The 16825-nt window shown below is 37.1% G+C and overlaps 2 protein-coding genes across 9 annotated transcripts in view; one reads left to right on the top strand and one right to left on the bottom strand.

Annotated features, from left to right (window-relative positions):
• The window catches only part of ABCG5 (ATP binding cassette subfamily G member 5), a 49361-nt gene extending 41116 nt beyond the window's left edge, over positions 1–8245 (top strand). The window contains exons 16-18 of one of the 3 annotated variants that reach the window (XR_012003324.1): positions 1898–2039; positions 5034–5163; positions 7429–8245. Coding sequence is in view for 1 of the 3 variants with exons in the window: in XM_072768193.1 (XP_072624294.1) it covers positions 1898–1945 (48 nt within the window). In the remaining 2 variants the exon portion in view is untranslated. Of the gene's footprint in view, positions 1–1897; positions 2058–5033; positions 5164–7428 lie in introns of those variants that run through there. The other 2 variants (XR_012003323.1, XM_072768193.1) reach the window with 2 other exon arrangements.
• The window catches only part of DYNC2LI1 (dynein cytoplasmic 2 light intermediate chain 1), a 59130-nt gene that overhangs the window by 20356 nt on the left and 21949 nt on the right, over positions 1–16825 (bottom strand). The window contains exons 6-14 of one of the 6 annotated variants that reach the window (XR_012003326.1): positions 16414–16600; positions 15193–15261; positions 14495–14572; positions 10456–10532; positions 9803–9873; positions 6189–6286; positions 5735–5827; positions 3608–3757; positions 326–624 (exon numbers count right to left, since the gene is read on the bottom strand). Coding sequence is in view for 5 of the 6 variants with exons in the window: in XM_072768195.1 (XP_072624296.1) it covers positions 562–624; positions 5735–5827; positions 6189–6286; positions 9803–9873; positions 10456–10532; positions 14495–14572; positions 15193–15261; positions 16414–16600 (736 nt within the window). In the remaining variant the exon portion in view is untranslated. Of the gene's footprint in view, positions 1–325; positions 625–3607; positions 3758–4976; positions 5055–5734; positions 5828–6188; positions 6287–9802; positions 9874–10455; positions 10533–14494; positions 14573–15192; positions 15262–16413; positions 16601–16825 lie in introns of those variants that run through there. The other 5 variants (XM_072768195.1, XM_072768196.1, XM_072768194.1 and 2 more) reach the window with 5 other exon arrangements.

Here is a 16825-nt window from a genome sequence, read left to right as displayed (position 1 = left end):
CCGACGTGGGACTTGATCCTGGGTCTCCAGGATCCAGCCCTGGGCTGAAGGCGGCGCTAAACCACTGAGCCACCTGGGCTGCCCAGGAGTGTTCATTTGAAATGGGTTCTTCGGGTGCTTCTTGTGCCTGTGTTTTACAGTCAATGATGACACCTGTGCACATGACCACGATTCTAAAAAATTCCTTTGAGAAGGAATGTGTCTAATAGAAATGTTTAAACTCATATTCATAATTGTTACTAAAGGATCTTGCTTTTTCATAGTCCTGAAACAGCATAATAAAGCAGAAACTTATAAGTGCTGAAGTGAGTATACACTAAACATATTAGAGAAAGGTAGAAGAATTTTTATTTTAAAAAATACTGCATGTCATTATACAACTTTTCCCCCTTTTAAAAGACTTCTAATTATCCAGGGAGTTGCACTTTAATACAAGAAATGCCACTTTTAACAAATTACAAATCTTTGCTTCCTTCATTTATTACCATTATGCTAATTATAAACTTACTTGTATTTGGGAAAGAAGAAATAAATACACTTGAACCTAAATACAAATTAGGTTCAAGAATCAAGCTCAATTTGTTTCCAAGACTTGGAAGAACTTCTTTTGTATTGTTCCAGTTCCTAAAACAAAAATATGTATTAAGAAAAAAACTTTAAAAATTAAACTAGGCACCTTAGCATTTTTTAGGTATGACAGCACATCCTTTATGGTATTACCATTTGCAAAATTTCTTGACAATTATCTTGTAAATTCTTACTAGGATTTATTTTCTAGAAATGTAGAGTCTTTAGAGTTTCTACAGCCTAAGCAACACTTAGAGATGCACTTAATAAAGATGAAATTATATACTATATATACATACAAATTCTTTAAACTATTCAAATAAATGCATTTGTCATATTTTATTTAAAAGTGATCTTTTGTTTTCTGTTCAAGTCTTGCCAAAACTGGGTTGATGTTGTCAAATTATCAATATTTAGAATGTATATATTCTTTTGACCCAGTGATTCTGCCTTTTAAAATGAATCTCACAGAATAATAGAGAAGAATGCAAGGATATAAATAAAAGGAGGGTCACTGTACTGTGTATACTGGCACACAAATGGAAACAACTTAGCTATCTCCCAGGAAGGACATTATTAAAGATGTCAGAGCCCATTCACACAGGGTTTCATGGGCAGCCAACAAAAATACCAGTGGTCGTATGTGCCACACGAAAAAAGCAAACAGGTGGAGAGGACAGGATACTTCTACTTTCTATTTTTTTTTATTTTATTCTATATCTTATGAGGGTTTTTTTCCGTGATGAGTATATGTTACTTCTAAAATTCATAAAATAAGTTCTGGTATGGGTGGAACCCTGCATTAGACGATTGATATGCAAAGGGATCATCAAAGGGGATTGCCTCCTTTCTTCTTACGTATTGTTCAGTGTCTCAGTAACTGTACAAAGTACATTATTTCAAATAAGCAGAAAGTGGTTACTCTGCAAGATATGGCAAACACTGCCCTTTGGCTAACATAATTGAAGTTCATAGTTGCGATGAAAATTCCATTCTCATTTTCAGAAAAATTGCAGATTGTCTCTTTCATACCTATACTCAAATTACTGAAGTTTAAATGTTAAAAGTTTTAAAACTGAAGAAAGACTTTGAAGAGTCTTTATATGATAATTCCAAGGTAGAATTTGCAGCCTGGTTTATTCTTTTAAAATGAAGTTAATTCAGTTCACCAATCATCTACCACATAGGGTTTTGAAGATTGTTAACTCATAAGGAATACAGTAATCAGTTTTCTTGCCTTTAATTGGAAGCACTGAATTGTTATTACCAATGATAAGGGTGAGGACATTGTTTTGACATTCTGTTAAAGATATCTATCTTACTTCTGCAGAGAACAGAAGAACAGGGCTGGTCACACAGCCATGTCACAAAGAATTAGTGGTGTTATACAGAATTCACCATGTCCACTAGACCTTCAATACTGCTGCCATAGGAAGTCAAAATAATATGATGACGCTCTAAAGGAAGAGCAAGTAAGAGGATTTTCTTTACACTGCAATTCTTTGTGGTTGCTTTAAAGAGCCATTTTATTTATTTTTAAAGATTTTATTTATTTATTCATGAGAGACAGAGAGAGAGAGAGGCAGAGATGTAGGCAGAGGGAAGAGCAGGCTCCATGCAGGGAGCCGGATGTGGGACTTGATCCCGGGACTGCAGGATCACACCCTAAGCCAAAGGCAGAGGCTCAACCACCCAGACATCCCTAAAGAGCCATTTTAAAAATGAATGTAAAACTAAGAAAGGGTTCCACCTTGCCTCTTAAGAACCTCTAAGGTTTTCAACCATAAATGGTCCACTGTCTTAAAACACTTGAAGATTGAAGATGTTTAAAACAGCATCTTCAATAAAGGACAGTAAGAACTTTTCCCCCTAAACATGTAAATGAGTATGTCTTTAAGTTATAGGTTTAGGGAGTATGAACAAGTTGATTTTTGAAAACGGATTCAAAATAGATATGTATGGTTGGCCAAGAAGACCTTAAAAATATTGTTTACCCACTTTTTTGTTGTTGTTTTCTTTGGCAATAAAAATATAGAAAAGAGTTAGAAAGATTTAGCAAGTGCTTTCTATACATATGTCCCCTTAAAATCAGGAATGCTTTAAAACTAGAGGGCTTTTTAAATTATGGAAGCAGAGCAGCCGAGGTGGCTCAGTGGTTTAGCGTCACCTTCAGCCCAGGGCCTGATCCTGGAGACCTGAGATCAAGTCCCATGTCAGGCTCCCTGCACAGAGCCTGCTTCTCCCTCTGCCTGTGTCTCTGCCTCTCTCTCTCTGTGAGAAATCTTAAAAAAATGGAAGCAACCCAAGTGTCCATCTTTATTTTATTTATTTTTTTTAATTATTTATTTATTTATTTATGATAGTAATAAATCTCTCACAGAGAGAGAGAGGCAGAGACACAGGCAGAGGGAGAAGCAGGCTCCATGCACCGGGAGCCTGATGTGGGATTCGATCCCGGGTCTCCAGGATCGCGCCCTGGGCCAAAGGCAGGCGCCAAACCGCTGCGCCACCCAGGGATCCCAGTGTCCATCTTTAGAATGGAACTTGTGAGTTAGCCTCTTCATCTTAGAAGTGACATGCTCTAATTTCACTGGCAAAACTTAAAGGCCCCAAACTTTGTTTTTGTTTCTTCCCTGATGATTAAGCCACTAATAATGGGGCTTGGGGATGGAGAAGATAGGAGGATCACATGTGGTCTCAGACAGGCTTAGGGCCAGCCCTCTACTCCTATGCAACTATATTATATCTTAATGAAACAGGACATCATCTGTTCTCCCAAGAAGCACAAGAATCAGAAGCATTTGGGTTAAAGGCATGTAGACATATGGCACACAGTATGAGCTTCCCTAAGCATTTACAGGTTGGTTTTAAGTAAGGACAGCTTACATAATTATGGAAAACCCTGAGTGAGACATTTCTTTTAAATGAATATTATTTTGTTCCAAATGGCAAACAAAATCAATCTAAAGATTATAATGCTACTTTCACTGAAAAATGTTATGTGGCAATAATCATATTAAAAGATCAAAAAGAGGGGCACCTGGATAGCTCAGTTGGTTAAGCATTTGTCTTGGACTCAGGTCATGATCCCAGGGTCCTAGGATTGAGCCCTGAGTTGGGTTCCCTGCTCAGCAGGAAAGCTTCTCCCTCTCCCCCAGCTCACGCTCTGTCTCTTGCTCTCTCACATAATCTTAAAAAAAAAAAAAAGGCAATGTGAATGAAGAAAGAGCTGTAGACAACTGGCTAGATTTTCAAGTAATGCCAGATGAATTCTTTCATAGGCTGTGTTAATAGCAAAGAATGATAGGTATTGTGGGGTTGCTTTCCAGTTCCATTCCAAATTCCTACAGTTTTAGGTCAGTTAGGGAAGATGGATTTAAATGTGAAAAGTCTTGCTGAAAAACACTCCAGCCCTTTCATAATATCTGTGTATATAAGTGTAATAAAAGGGGTCACCATGCAATATAAACAGATACTCTTAACAATGGCAGTTAGTCATTGACTCCTCAGTAAATATTCAGGGATGGCTTCCAACTAATTTTTAGCTGAGCTGCACATAAATAAAGGTTGTATGAGGCCATCTGACTGTTCCAACAACATGTCTCTCACTTTGCTACAGCAACAAAACCCCCTAAATATTCCTGACATAGTTTTTAATTCTCCTGGATTATGTTTATTTATTAAAAGATTTTATTTATTCATTCATGAGAGACAAGAGAGAGAGGCAGAGGGAGAAGCAGGCTCCTCACAGGGAGCCTGATGCGGAACTCGATCTCCAGACTGGGATTACGCCCTGAGCCAAAGACAGGTGCTCAACCACTGAGCCACCCAGGTGTCCCTGGATTATGTTTATTTTTTTTATTTTTTTATTTTTTTTAAATTTTTATTTATTTATGATAGTCACAGAGAGAGAGAGAGAGAGAGAGAGAGAGGCAGAGACATAGGCAGAGGGAGAAGCAGGCTCCATGCACCGGGAGCCTGACGTGGGATTCGATCTCGGGTCTCCAGGATCACGCCCTGGGCCAAAGGCAGGCGCTAAACCGCTGTGCCACCCAGGGATCCCTGGATTATGTTTAAATAGGATGTTTTGCTTTTTTATTCTGGGGCCCCTGAAGGTGAAAGGCTAGTGCTGAAAAAAAATACCCCAATCTGTGCTCCTGTGGACAGTTGTGTTCAGATTACCCTTGCAACAATGTGATGGCCCAAGTGACACAGCTCTACAAATCCCATCTGAGAGGCTGTCAGAGCATTCAATTTATAGTGCTTGCTGATATAAGTTTGGATTCTGCACAATGTCTCATTTTAGAGATCTGAGAAAACCTAAGTATCAGATCATGATGAATTTACCAGCTTTTGCATTCTTACATCAGATTTCATATCACACCTCGTGCTAGCTGGGCATATATGGAACACAGTCTCCATTCTTAACTACTTTCCTGAGAGATCCTGTCTTTGTGTGCTTTCAGACTGGGTAGTCCGGAATTTTCCTGGTACAAGAAAAGTTTAAGTATGTCTGAATATTCTAACAAAAAATGAAATCATTTAAATAATTCCACAAACAAAAGAATATTGTGAAAGTGTCCCCCCAGCAGCAAGGTAAGAATCACTACCCATCTTCAATATAAGGTAAACTGGAAAACCCGAAGAGGCTATGTGAACAGTAGGTCATCTCTGGGTGGTGGAATGATTTGAATTCCTTCTTTATGAACATCAAATTTTTTATATAGTGAAGATATGCTATTTCAATTATTTTATTTTTTAAGATTTTATTTTTTAGTAATCTCTGTACCCACCATAGAGCTCAAACTCATGACCCCAACCTCAGAAGCTGCATGTTCTACCAATGGAGCCAGCCAGGCTCCCCTTCAATAATTTTTTTAAAATTTTTATTTATTTATGATAGTCACAGAGAGAGAGAGAGAGAGGCAGAGACACAGGCAGAGGGAGAAGCAGGCTCCATGCACCAGGAGCCCGAACGTGGGATTCAATCCCGGGTCTCCAGGATCGCGCCCTGGGCCAAAGGCAGGCGCCAAACTGCTGCGCCACCCAGGGATCCCTCCCCTTCAATAATTTAAAAGTAAAAACAAAGAGTGAAAAATCTAAGGGGCTCTGGAGGTATTTTGTGATAAACTCAAGAGGAGATAAAATAAATGTTGAGGATTATTACCTGATCCTTCTGAATTCTCATTTCATCAACTTCACCTTCAGCATACTGAGGGTCTCTCGCAGGGTCTTTGATATGCTTCAGTGTGTTGGTGCTCTGAAATTATAGTTCAAGTCATTTCATGCCCCGCCCCCCCCAACCATCTGTGACTACCGTCGGCCTCAGCAAGGCTCTCTATGGTCTTCTGAGCTTTTACTGTCACTGCTGAACCTCTTTCAAATTCCACCAGGCCCTCTCCTTCCAGCAGCTGTCTCTCACTTCTCCAACAGTCTGGAAGCTGAATTTCAAAGTGGAGCATCTTTTAAACCTCACAGTGCCTCTTGTACAATAGACTTTTGGCATATATTTGATTTTTGAAGATGCCAGTAAAAAAGTCATAATAGGCTCATTGGAACATTTCCTAGTAACTGTTGAATAATGCAAAAAATTCTTGCTTTAAAAGAATTAGAAGTATTACCTTTGGTGGAAAGACTCTTTCATACACTTTTTTCCACAAATCCATTGGTGAATGAGCATGAAGCTTTCCAATGTCATTATCAGGAATAGGAGGAGATCCTAAAATGGGAAGTTGTACACCAAATGACTGCACTGGTTAAAACTTGACAAACTGGAAAAAAAAAAAAAAAAAGCTAACCCCCACCCCAAAACAAACAAATAAAAAAACTTGACAAACTATCAAGAAAATGGATGGCACTTAGAAAAATACAAATCCTAGATCACTCATTTCCCTTCTCCCTTAATATAGCCACTATTAAAATTTAGTCCAACCCAGTATAGCAAGGCCACAGATTCTAGCACCAGAGAAAGAGGAGACAGAGCAGTTAGTCAGTTGTGATTCTCTTGCCCCATAATTACACCACCACCCACTGAAATACCTAGTTTGATATTCTCGTGTGTTTATGAGTTTGTAAGGAAACGCTCATTGGTGCTACTCACCAGAGTGCAAATTGGGACAACTAATTCAGAGGGGGATTTGGCACTACTTCCTACCCTGAAAATATGGAAAAAGGTTAAATGCTACTACCCAGAAATCCTAGTTTTTGGTATTTAACCTAGAAACACCTGTATACAAGTGTTAATGGTTTCACACTGCAGCATCATTTGTATAAGTGAAAAATTGGCCAAGCTAAACTGTCCATCAATAAAGGTATAGTGAACTAAGTTACTTTGCATTTTCACGCTCTAACCACACAGCAGTCAAAATACCAAATAGATCTAGCTACTGCATTAATATGGAAAAACCACTAAGACATACTGAGTAGAAACAGAAACTTTCAAAATGATAACTATAGAATGATAGAATTATGTTCTATCTTTTTTAAAGATTTTATTTATTTATGAGAGAGACAGAGAGAGAGAGGCAGACACAGGCAGAGGGAGAAGCAGGCTCCATGCAGGGAGCCTGATGTGGGACTCAATCCCAGGACTCCAGGATCACGTCCTGGGCTGAAGGCAGGTGCTCAACCGCTGAGCCACCCAGGAATCCCTAACAAGTAGTTTTTTCTATATCACATTCACATATATAGAAAATAATCCAGAAGTATACATATCAAACTTGATCCTTACATGTACTATTTTAACATTTTATAATGAGAATGTCTTGTGTACTGATTGTATAATTTGAAAATTTGAAAAAATGCTGACTTCTTGGCAATTGTCAGTCTATAATCTTAGATTTCTCATTCTTTCTATTCTAGCATCTACCCTGTTGATCTTTCAGGACCTCCTTACCACTTTGGTGTGAAAGACAGTGATACAAATCACCAATCAATTTCAGTTTTCCCAAGTTTTTTACTTGTCCTTATTTGTGTGTATGTGTGTGTGTGTATTAAGTTCTATACAATTGTGTCATCTTTGTAGATAAATGTGTCCACTACCAAAATCAAGATACTACACAATGCCATCCCTTGTGTTGCCCTTTTATACCCACACCACCCCCTTCTCCAATCTCTTTATCTCCCCACCTACAATCCTGTTTCTAACTTCTTACAACCATTAATCTTTCCTCTAGTTCTAAAATGTTTTCATCACAAAATTTTTGCACACGTAGTATCATATTGTATATAACCTTTACTGACTGGCTTTTTTTCATTCAGTATGATTCTCTGGTGATTCATGCAAGTTACTGTATCAATAACTTGTTCCTTTTTATTGCAGAGTAGTAAGCTATGGTATGGATAGCACAGGTTTAAATAACATCTGGTTGTTGCTAGTTTGGGACTATTACAAATGAAGCCACCATGAACATTTGTGTATGGATTTTTATGTGAACGTAAGTTTTAATTTTTCTGAGATAAATGCCAAGTAATGTAATTTCTAGCTCATATGGTCGGTACACGTTTAGTTTTGTAAGAAACTGAACTGTCTTGAAGAGTGGTTGTATCATTCTATATTCCCACCAGCCATGTATGAATATCCAGTTTCTCCATTCTTGCCAGCATTTGGTGTTATCATTTTTTGTTAGCTATTCTTATGAGCACATTGTGGTTTCAATTTGCGTTTTCCTAATAAAGATATTAAATATATTTTCATGTGCTTATTTGCCATTTGTATATCCTCTTTGGTGATATGTCTGCTCATGTCTTTTGCCTGTTTTCTAACTGCATTTTGTTTTTACTGTTAAGTTCTTTATATACCCTAGATAATAAGTCCTTTGTCAGATATGTAGTTGAAAATCTTTTCTCTCAGAATGTAGCATGTCTTTTTATCCTTTTCAAATGGACTTTTCAAGAACAAAAGTTTTTCATTTTGATGAGGTCTAAGCTCCATGATTTTTAAATTTAGTAATTCTCATTTCTTTTTTGACCTCCAACTACTTATAGGGGCATTATCTATTGGTACACACAGTGATTCTCACTGCTAATGAAAGTAAGTCATGGGCAGCCCTGGTGGCGCAGCGGTTTGGCGCCGCCTGCAGCCTGGGGTGTGATCCTGGAGACCCGGGATCGAGTCCCACATCGGGCTCCCTGCATGGAGCCTACTTCTCCCTCTGCCTGTGTCTCTGCCTCTCTGTGTGTCTATGAGTAAACAAATAAAATCTTCTAAAAAAAAGTCAGTATTAATTATAAAGATTGTTTTAATATTTATTTAATCATGAGAGACACAGAGAGAGAATCAGAGACATAGGCAGAGGGAGAGTCAAGCTCCCTGCGGGGAGCCTGATGTGGGACTCGATCCCAGGACCCTGGGATCATGACCTGAGCCAAAGGCAGACGCTTAACCACTGAGCCACCCAGGTATCGCCCCCCCCCTTTTTTTAAGATTTTAAGTATTTATTTAGGTATTAATAATAATTAGGAAAATCAGCCTTTGTGATCACTCATTAACCACCTCTATTTTCATTCCAGTTCAGTCTATAATCTAATTACAAAGATCTATATTTGAAGTCAACTTTAGTGTGTAAGGGTAATGATGGATGGGAAATAAAAAGCTACCATCTGCTAGAGTGTTAAAACCAAACTATGTCAGCCCCTGAGTAGAAAGAGTTGCTAGGCCCAAACCTCCACAGGGAAAGTAGTTTCTGTGGGAAGATAAGGAGCTTGATTATATAAACTCTTAAAATTCTTTTTGCTTCATGAACCTAAAATGTCCATAAGTTTAAGAAATACATCTCATATCTGAAGCAAGCTATTTTCATAGTGAAGAATTAAAGCATAAAATAATTAGTACAACTATTGTCTTTTAGTTTATTCCATCACTTGAATCTCTATTTTTCATCACTGCCCATAATATATAGCTTTCAATTTCCTCACTATTCTGTGCTTCTGGTTTTCTTCTAGACCCAATGAGCTAAAATTTAAAAGTACCTGGAAATCAGTGAGGGAAAGGAAATTTTTTAGTAAAACAGAAATCCGAAATCAGTCTCTTATATGGCGACATTCCTTCCATCACAAATATGTCAATGTGATGTATGTTGCATCAATACTGTGTATACAAATAAATACATGAGAAATAACAGTGATGATAATGAAATCAGAAATGGTGGTATGTTGGAGATGAAGTGAACATGGGGTAGGATAAAATCAATAAGCAATTAAAAAAAGATTGAACAATCTTAATAAGTTCACCCACCTATTTGACTTAAAGAATCCAATCCTGCTGTGATAAACAGTGGTTTATTCTGATCCACACATATTGATTTGCTACATGGATAAGAAGAAAAGAGTCTAATTTAGTTTAGTAGTCGAATATCCTGCTCTACTGTAAATAGAAGAACCAAGTTTTATACCTAGCCATTGGTGAAAGAGCACTGCCCTCAAATGAATGAGTGAATATTTAGGTGGTTTCAAAAATTAAAGTCTGTCATTAATAAAGTTTTATAAGGAAAAAGGTGACAGACCCAAATTACCTTAAGTGAAAGCCAAGAAAAGTAGAAGGTTAAAAAAAATACACATACTACAATTATCAATTCAATTTCTAATTAATATAAGAAAATGATAATATAGGGAAAGCTACTAAAATGAGAGAAGTCAAAGAAATCAGAGAAATAAGTGTAACAGTATCATTATTTTATTCTAGTCTCTATTATGTAACATTTTTGTTATGAAATGAGAAATACTTAAGCAATACAAGAAACAGGAAATAATATGAAATTATTTCTCTAAGAATAGCCATCCGGGGATACTTTCTTAGAAGAAATAATGAGATGAGAACAATAATCAGTTGAGATTATTGGCAAAAATAAAATAAGATAAAAAGATACACAAAATATATTTTAATAGTACCTTTTGTCAATGCCAAATGCTAACTGGTTGATAACTCCACGTACTTTTAGTAATAAAGCTTCTGATTTACTGGTAAACTAAAAAAAATAAAATCAGGGGAATAAATTATATGCTCTGCTTCCAAATAGAAACAGGTAAAATAAAAATGGCTTTGAACAAGTACAAAATGCGGACAGAATTATTATTTGCCCCACACTTGTGTTTGAGCAGACAAAAAATCTGAAGGAAAATAAATCTCAATAAATTTGTTTCAACTCGTTCTTCTAACTTCATGAGTGCACGGTATCGAAGGGACTTGTGTTTATGCACTTGTTCACCACACCCACATATGGATTATAACTATGTACCAAATGCAGTCTGGCTGGTAGAAAATGGGAGGTATATATCATAAATAACTTTTCCATCCATGGGCATATTACTGTCTTCCAAAAAGCTAACATGGAAGCTACAGACTGGTCTGACAATAGTGATACTCATTAAAAAGATCTTTTAACTTCTCTTCAGAATTGCCTTTGAGCTTGCAAAGAACATTCTCAGAAGTGGTATATAACAAGGGTGACCAGAACCAGAACACTTCAGAGAATGAAAGGGGGTGGGTACTATCAATAAATAAGAAATTAAGCTGAGACATCCAGGAGAACATCAGGACATGTGGTTACCCTACAAATCTTTTAAGACTAGATTTGATTTTTTGGAAATACCAAAAGTTACTCAGCCAAATCAGAATGGCTAAGATGTATGAAAGTAGGAAAAACAACCTTGAGCCAAAATGAAATGTACTTCTATAAGGCAAAGAAATCAATTTTCAGGATAAGGTTCATTCTGAATTAAGAACAGGCTCCATTGGGCAGCCCTGGTGGCTCAGCGGTTTAGTGCTGCCTTCACCCCAGGGCCTGATCCTGGAGACCTGGGATTGAGTCCCATGTCGGGTTTCCTACATGGAGCCTGCTCCTCCCTCTGCCTGTGTCTCTGCCTCTCTCTCTCTCTCTGTCTCTCATAAATAAACAAACAAATAAAATCTTAAAAAAAAAAAAAAAAAAAAAACAGGCTCCCAGGCAAAATCTTGACTCGTGTGAATATATAAAATTTAATACAGTGACTTTTCAAAATTGAAACAATTTTAACACTTCTTTTGAAGGAGTTTAAAACTATAAAAAACTAATTGAACTTTTAAAACACAATTTTACTATTATTTATGTTCCCTATGTGGAAAGGAAAATACCTTATCACAAAAGTATTTCATAGAAGGGCTGGGAGGACGTGAGAAGTTTTCTGACTCAACCCCCCCATCTGTTGCATCAATTGCCTTGAAACATCCTCCAAAAATTGCTGTAGAGCTTCTGTTTGCATTAATTTAGTAGGAACTCAAAATCTCCAAAAGTAACCCATTCCATTTTCAGATAATGGTAATATCTGAAATGGTTCTTATTTTGAGCTAAACTCTGCTCTGATTCCTTGTTCTTGACTTTAAGAGAGCAAAGAATATATCTAATCCCTTTTCCATGGGACAGTCCTTTGAATATTTAAAGAGCATTATCACATTCTAGATAATAGAACATAATTTTATACTCCTTCTCATATATCATATTTTTAAGCCTCATACCATCCTGACAGCTCTCCACTGAATCTGGTCCTACTCATCAATGTTTTTCTATTTTTATTAACTTTATTAGATTGCTTGTAATAGTGAATCCACTTTCTTGACTGAATTATAAAGGATCAACTAAAGGGGTAAAAGAAAACTGCTGAGCATCTAGCAATCTTCTCAAGCAGTCCCATACTGTCTCCTTTGGGGGGGTGGATGGGGAAGAGTGGAAGTGAAATGGAAAGACGGGGCTTTGTAACTTTGGCTACTCTCTTCTTGGTCCGAGAAGCTAAACAAGCTTTATGATTCTCCTGGCAGTCCAGAAGGGCTCCTCTAATCCAAGCTCTCATCTTCTGGTTTGCTGAAAGCTGACATGAAACCATTCTTAAACCCATTCCCTAGAAGATCCTGATCTTCTAGGACCTTCTAGACCTGCTGGGGCCTACAGTGATCTGACTTCATCTAAATTTGTACACATAACACCAGATTAGATCCTGTTCAAATGTGATCTGTTCCTAAAGAAAGAGATTTCCCTCAGCTAACTAAACAGAACTAACTATGGGGCTTTATCTTGTGTAAAAATAAACTATAAGATCCATGGTCTTTGCTTTTGTATCCTGGATGAGCCATTCATTTTAAACTCCCCATATCGTTTTGAAATAGTAAAAAAAGAATATTTCCAAAGCACTCTGTCAATTTCATATATAAGCGGATACAGTATAAACATAAAACATTCTGATTTGTAGGGAAATACACAATGCATTTATTTGGAGTATTCTGAAAAGTATAAAAAATTTAAACATAGATCATATTATCACTTTGTCATAATATATTACCCATGAAGGCCAGCGACTAGACTGTTATCTCCCTCCAACTTCCTCAGCACTTTCATGCAGGAAAAAGCAGGAAAAAGAAACCATTCAAATGGGAAGATATTAATTCTTTTAAATAGAAGTGATTTTATATTTTATTGCATTAAAGAATATCCTTTATCCTGGGATGCCTGGGTGCCTCACTCTGTCTCTCACAGAGTAAATAAATAAAATCTTGAAAAAAAAAAAAATCCTTTATCCTTTGTTCCTGCTGTAGAAGGTAAGGATAACAGTTCTTAGACTAAGCAACATTTATTGAGGAACACTTTGTTTCAGGCCCTGGGGTGGGCACATCATTTTCTCTCTCTCATCCTTACAACAACTCTATGAAGAAGGCACTGGTTTTGTCATTTTACCCTGGAGGAGACCGAGGCTTGAGTGAGATGACCTGGCCTGTCACACATCTGGTAAATGGCTATCCTGAGATTCGAACAGAGGCAACAGGACTCCCAACTTCATGGTTTTAACCCCTATGACAATATTGTTGTTGTTTTAAGTTTTAAAAAGAACATATAGGGACGCCGGGGTGGCTCAGTGTGTGATCCTGGGGTCCTGGGACTGAGTACCGCATTGGGCTCCCCACAGGGAGCCTACTGCTCCCTCTGCCTACATCACTGCCTCTCTCTCTCTTGAATAAAAAAATACAATCTTTAAAAAAAAAAAATTTAAAAACATAGGTTTTTTTTTCCTCTTTTCCCTTAAGACAGATTCTAATTTTTAAGGGGAAACTAAAAATGAATAAATGTCTTTAAAAAGATTTATTTATTTGAGAGAAAAAGTGAGTGTGCACAAGTAGGGGGAGGGCAGAAGGAGAAGCAGACTCCCCACTGAGCAGAGAGCCTGACATGGGGCTTGATTCCAGGACCCTGGGACCATGATCTGAGCCGAAAGCAGATGCTTAACTGACTGAGCCACCCAGGTACCCCTAAAAATGAATAAATTAATAGCCAGTTTATCTGTTTAAGACTGATTAGGGTTTGGGGCACCTTGGTTTCAGTTAAGGTTGTGATCTCAAGGTTGTAAGATTGAGAATCCGTGCTCTGTGGGGAGTCTGCTTGAGATTCTTTCTCCCTCTCCCATTGCCCCTCCCCCCCACTCCTGTACACCTGCTCTCTCTAAAAAAAATAAAAAAGAGAGAGAGAGAGAGAGAGAGAGAGAGACTGACTGGGGTTTATGAGCATAAGCAATTGATCTGAAGACCTGGTAGGCCATCTAGCAGAGTATGTTCTAGAAATATTGGGACACCTGTGTGGCTCAGCGGTTGAGCGTCTGCCTTCTGCTCAGGGTGTGATTCCTGGTCTGGGGATGGAATCCACATCAGTCTCCCCATGGGGAGCCTGCTTCTCCCTCTGCCTATGTCTCTGACTCTCTGTGTCACTCATGAATAAATAAATAAAAAATCTTAAAAAAAAAAAAAGAAATATCAAACACTCTGTAATGAGGATTTGGGGGCAGTGGGAAAGGAAAGAAGGGGATTATGTACACTAGTAGAAGCATTAGTATTTATAATCATGCATCAAGTTGCTTATCTTTCTAAGTATGGTGCTGTCCACTCGAGCCAAAGGATAGGAAATGTACGAACCATTAATGATGCTCCATAATAATGTGCAACAAATCGAAGTGTCTTGCATATAACCTTTCTCTTCTCAGAGTCAAAATCCTGAAGAAATACATTATTAAAAAGAAAAAAGTTGAGAAAATTAAATATCAGTAGTGGGAAGGTGCAAATTACTAAGTGTAGAAATACATAATTTGTTTTTTGTTTTTGTTTTTTGGAACATACCCTGAGGAGTAGGATTCCATTACCTTGATACTTTTTCTATAGAGAATTGAATAGTAGCTGCAGCCTTCTAGAACTACAGCTATCAGATCTTTCCTTGTTTAAACACTTAGCTCAATAGAATTTAGATATGAGCACACATTTTATAGTGTGGAATACCCTAGGGATTCTCTGACAAGCAAAGATAAGAAACCAATTTTCTACTTTCTTCAATTTAAAAGTTGGGAAGTCAGTCCTATCCCTCAGTGACTGGGTGAAAGATTCAGTTTCTCAAGCTATCTTATCCCCATTCTACTGCCTTATCCCCATTATACTGTATGTATTGTTCTTTACATATTTTCTCTTTCCCCGCTATGTCGTCTTTTCCAAAATCTTTAAGATGTGTGACTCCTTGACCTCTCCCTCCTAGAGTCCTATTTCTCACTTCACTATTATTTTTGTTCTTCTCCCATAAAGCCTGAGTAGAAGCAACCGTTTTAACTAGAAGTGGAAAAGCTTACCTGAAAAATATCGTATTTACTTCCAATTATGACCAGAGGTATTAGAAATGGGTCAACTAATTCACGGTCCTGTTAACAAATACATTTCATTGATTTATTATAATTGTTTGTACTATGTATTTAGCAAATTCTATTGACTTCCAAAAATATACCATTTTAGTCTTTTCATAGATGCTGACTTCGTTTGCTTGACTAAGAGTTTGTCCTAATATTTAACTTTGACTTAACCTAAGTTATATTTCTCAAGTATAAAACTAGAAATGGCAGTTCCCTAAATTACCATACTTATTTGTCACGTTCTATCCTATTTTCTTTTCTTTTTTTTTTTTTTAATTTTTTATTTATTTATGATAGTCACACACAGAGAGAGAGAGAGGCAGAGAGACATAGGCAGAGGGAGAAGCAGGCTCCATGCACCGGGAGCCCGATGTGGGATTCGATCCTGGGTCTCCAGGATCGCATCCTGGGCCAAAGGCAGGCGCTAAACCGCTGCGCCACCCAGGGTTCCCCTATCCTATTTTCTTAAATAACATGTCATCTGCCTGTTTTGTTTTTCACTGTTTGGTATTATCTTTTGTTGCAATATCATTTACACTGCATAGTTGTGAACCATAAGCTATCAGTTTCCTCCTGATATTCCCTTATGTAAAACACATTTGTATAAACCCTGGGCAATATAAAATATTGCTATAGGTTTTCTAGAAAATGATACTCATGATTGTATTTAAAGAACTTGTGTTACCATCAATACAACTTTATAATTTAATTAGTTGTCAGATAATCAAAAGATATAAAATATGTGACAGAACTAAATGAATGTAAAATACAGAGTGGCAATGAAGGCTGTGAAAACTATTCATTGTTTACATTTGTAGCTTCATCTGGTCTTTGCCAGATGACTTTTGTACAGTCTGCTTTTTTATCTTCGTTTTACAGAGATTATAAAATCAATATCAAACTACTACTTCAAAATTCTGTTTCTTTTGATTGGTATCCTATGCCATAACAATCACAGTGGATGTCTAACAAGACATGAGAAATCCTTTCCCTGGTTTTGCTCTCACTGAGGTTTTATTAAATTGCTGTAATTTTCCAGTGAACAAGTTCATACATCAAATGAATTTCAAATCATGCATAAAAATTTAAGGAAGTTGTTTGTGATGTTATCTTTAACTACGTATGGGGCTACGGATTCTGGGAATAATCCCAACAGCAACTCACTGGATGGTCCTTCTGCATATTACTCCAGATCTTCTGTCTCATTTCAGAAACTGCTTTAGAATTTGTCTTCCCCAGTTTCATTATCATTTTGTCTACATGGCTTTTTGTGGCTTGTAACAGATTTTCCATAGTGGGCCAAAGGTCATTAGGTTTTGAAAGATCCAAAACAAGAACAATAGAAAATGTCCTAAAAAAATAAAAATATCTCTTTAAAAAAACTCAAAATAATTAGTTTTGAAACCTTATTATACTGAAATTTATTAGCTAAAAAGTAACACTATAGCTTATAAAACATAGCAGTATTCTAATAAAATAGCCCCCACCACCAAAGTTATGGCCTTATTTATTCCAGTGCTTTTCTCTAGTGATATTTAAGTATTACAACCAACTGTGGCACTGAAGGTTTTATTTG

This window comes from Canis lupus, chromosome 11 (assembly GCF_048164855.1).
Source record: "Canis lupus baileyi chromosome 11, mCanLup2.hap1, whole genome shotgun sequence".
NCBI lineage: Eukaryota > Metazoa > Chordata > Mammalia > Carnivora > Canidae > Canis > Canis lupus.
The sequence above is the reverse complement of the archived record's forward strand: the minus strand, read 5'-3'. Positions and strand labels throughout refer to the sequence as shown.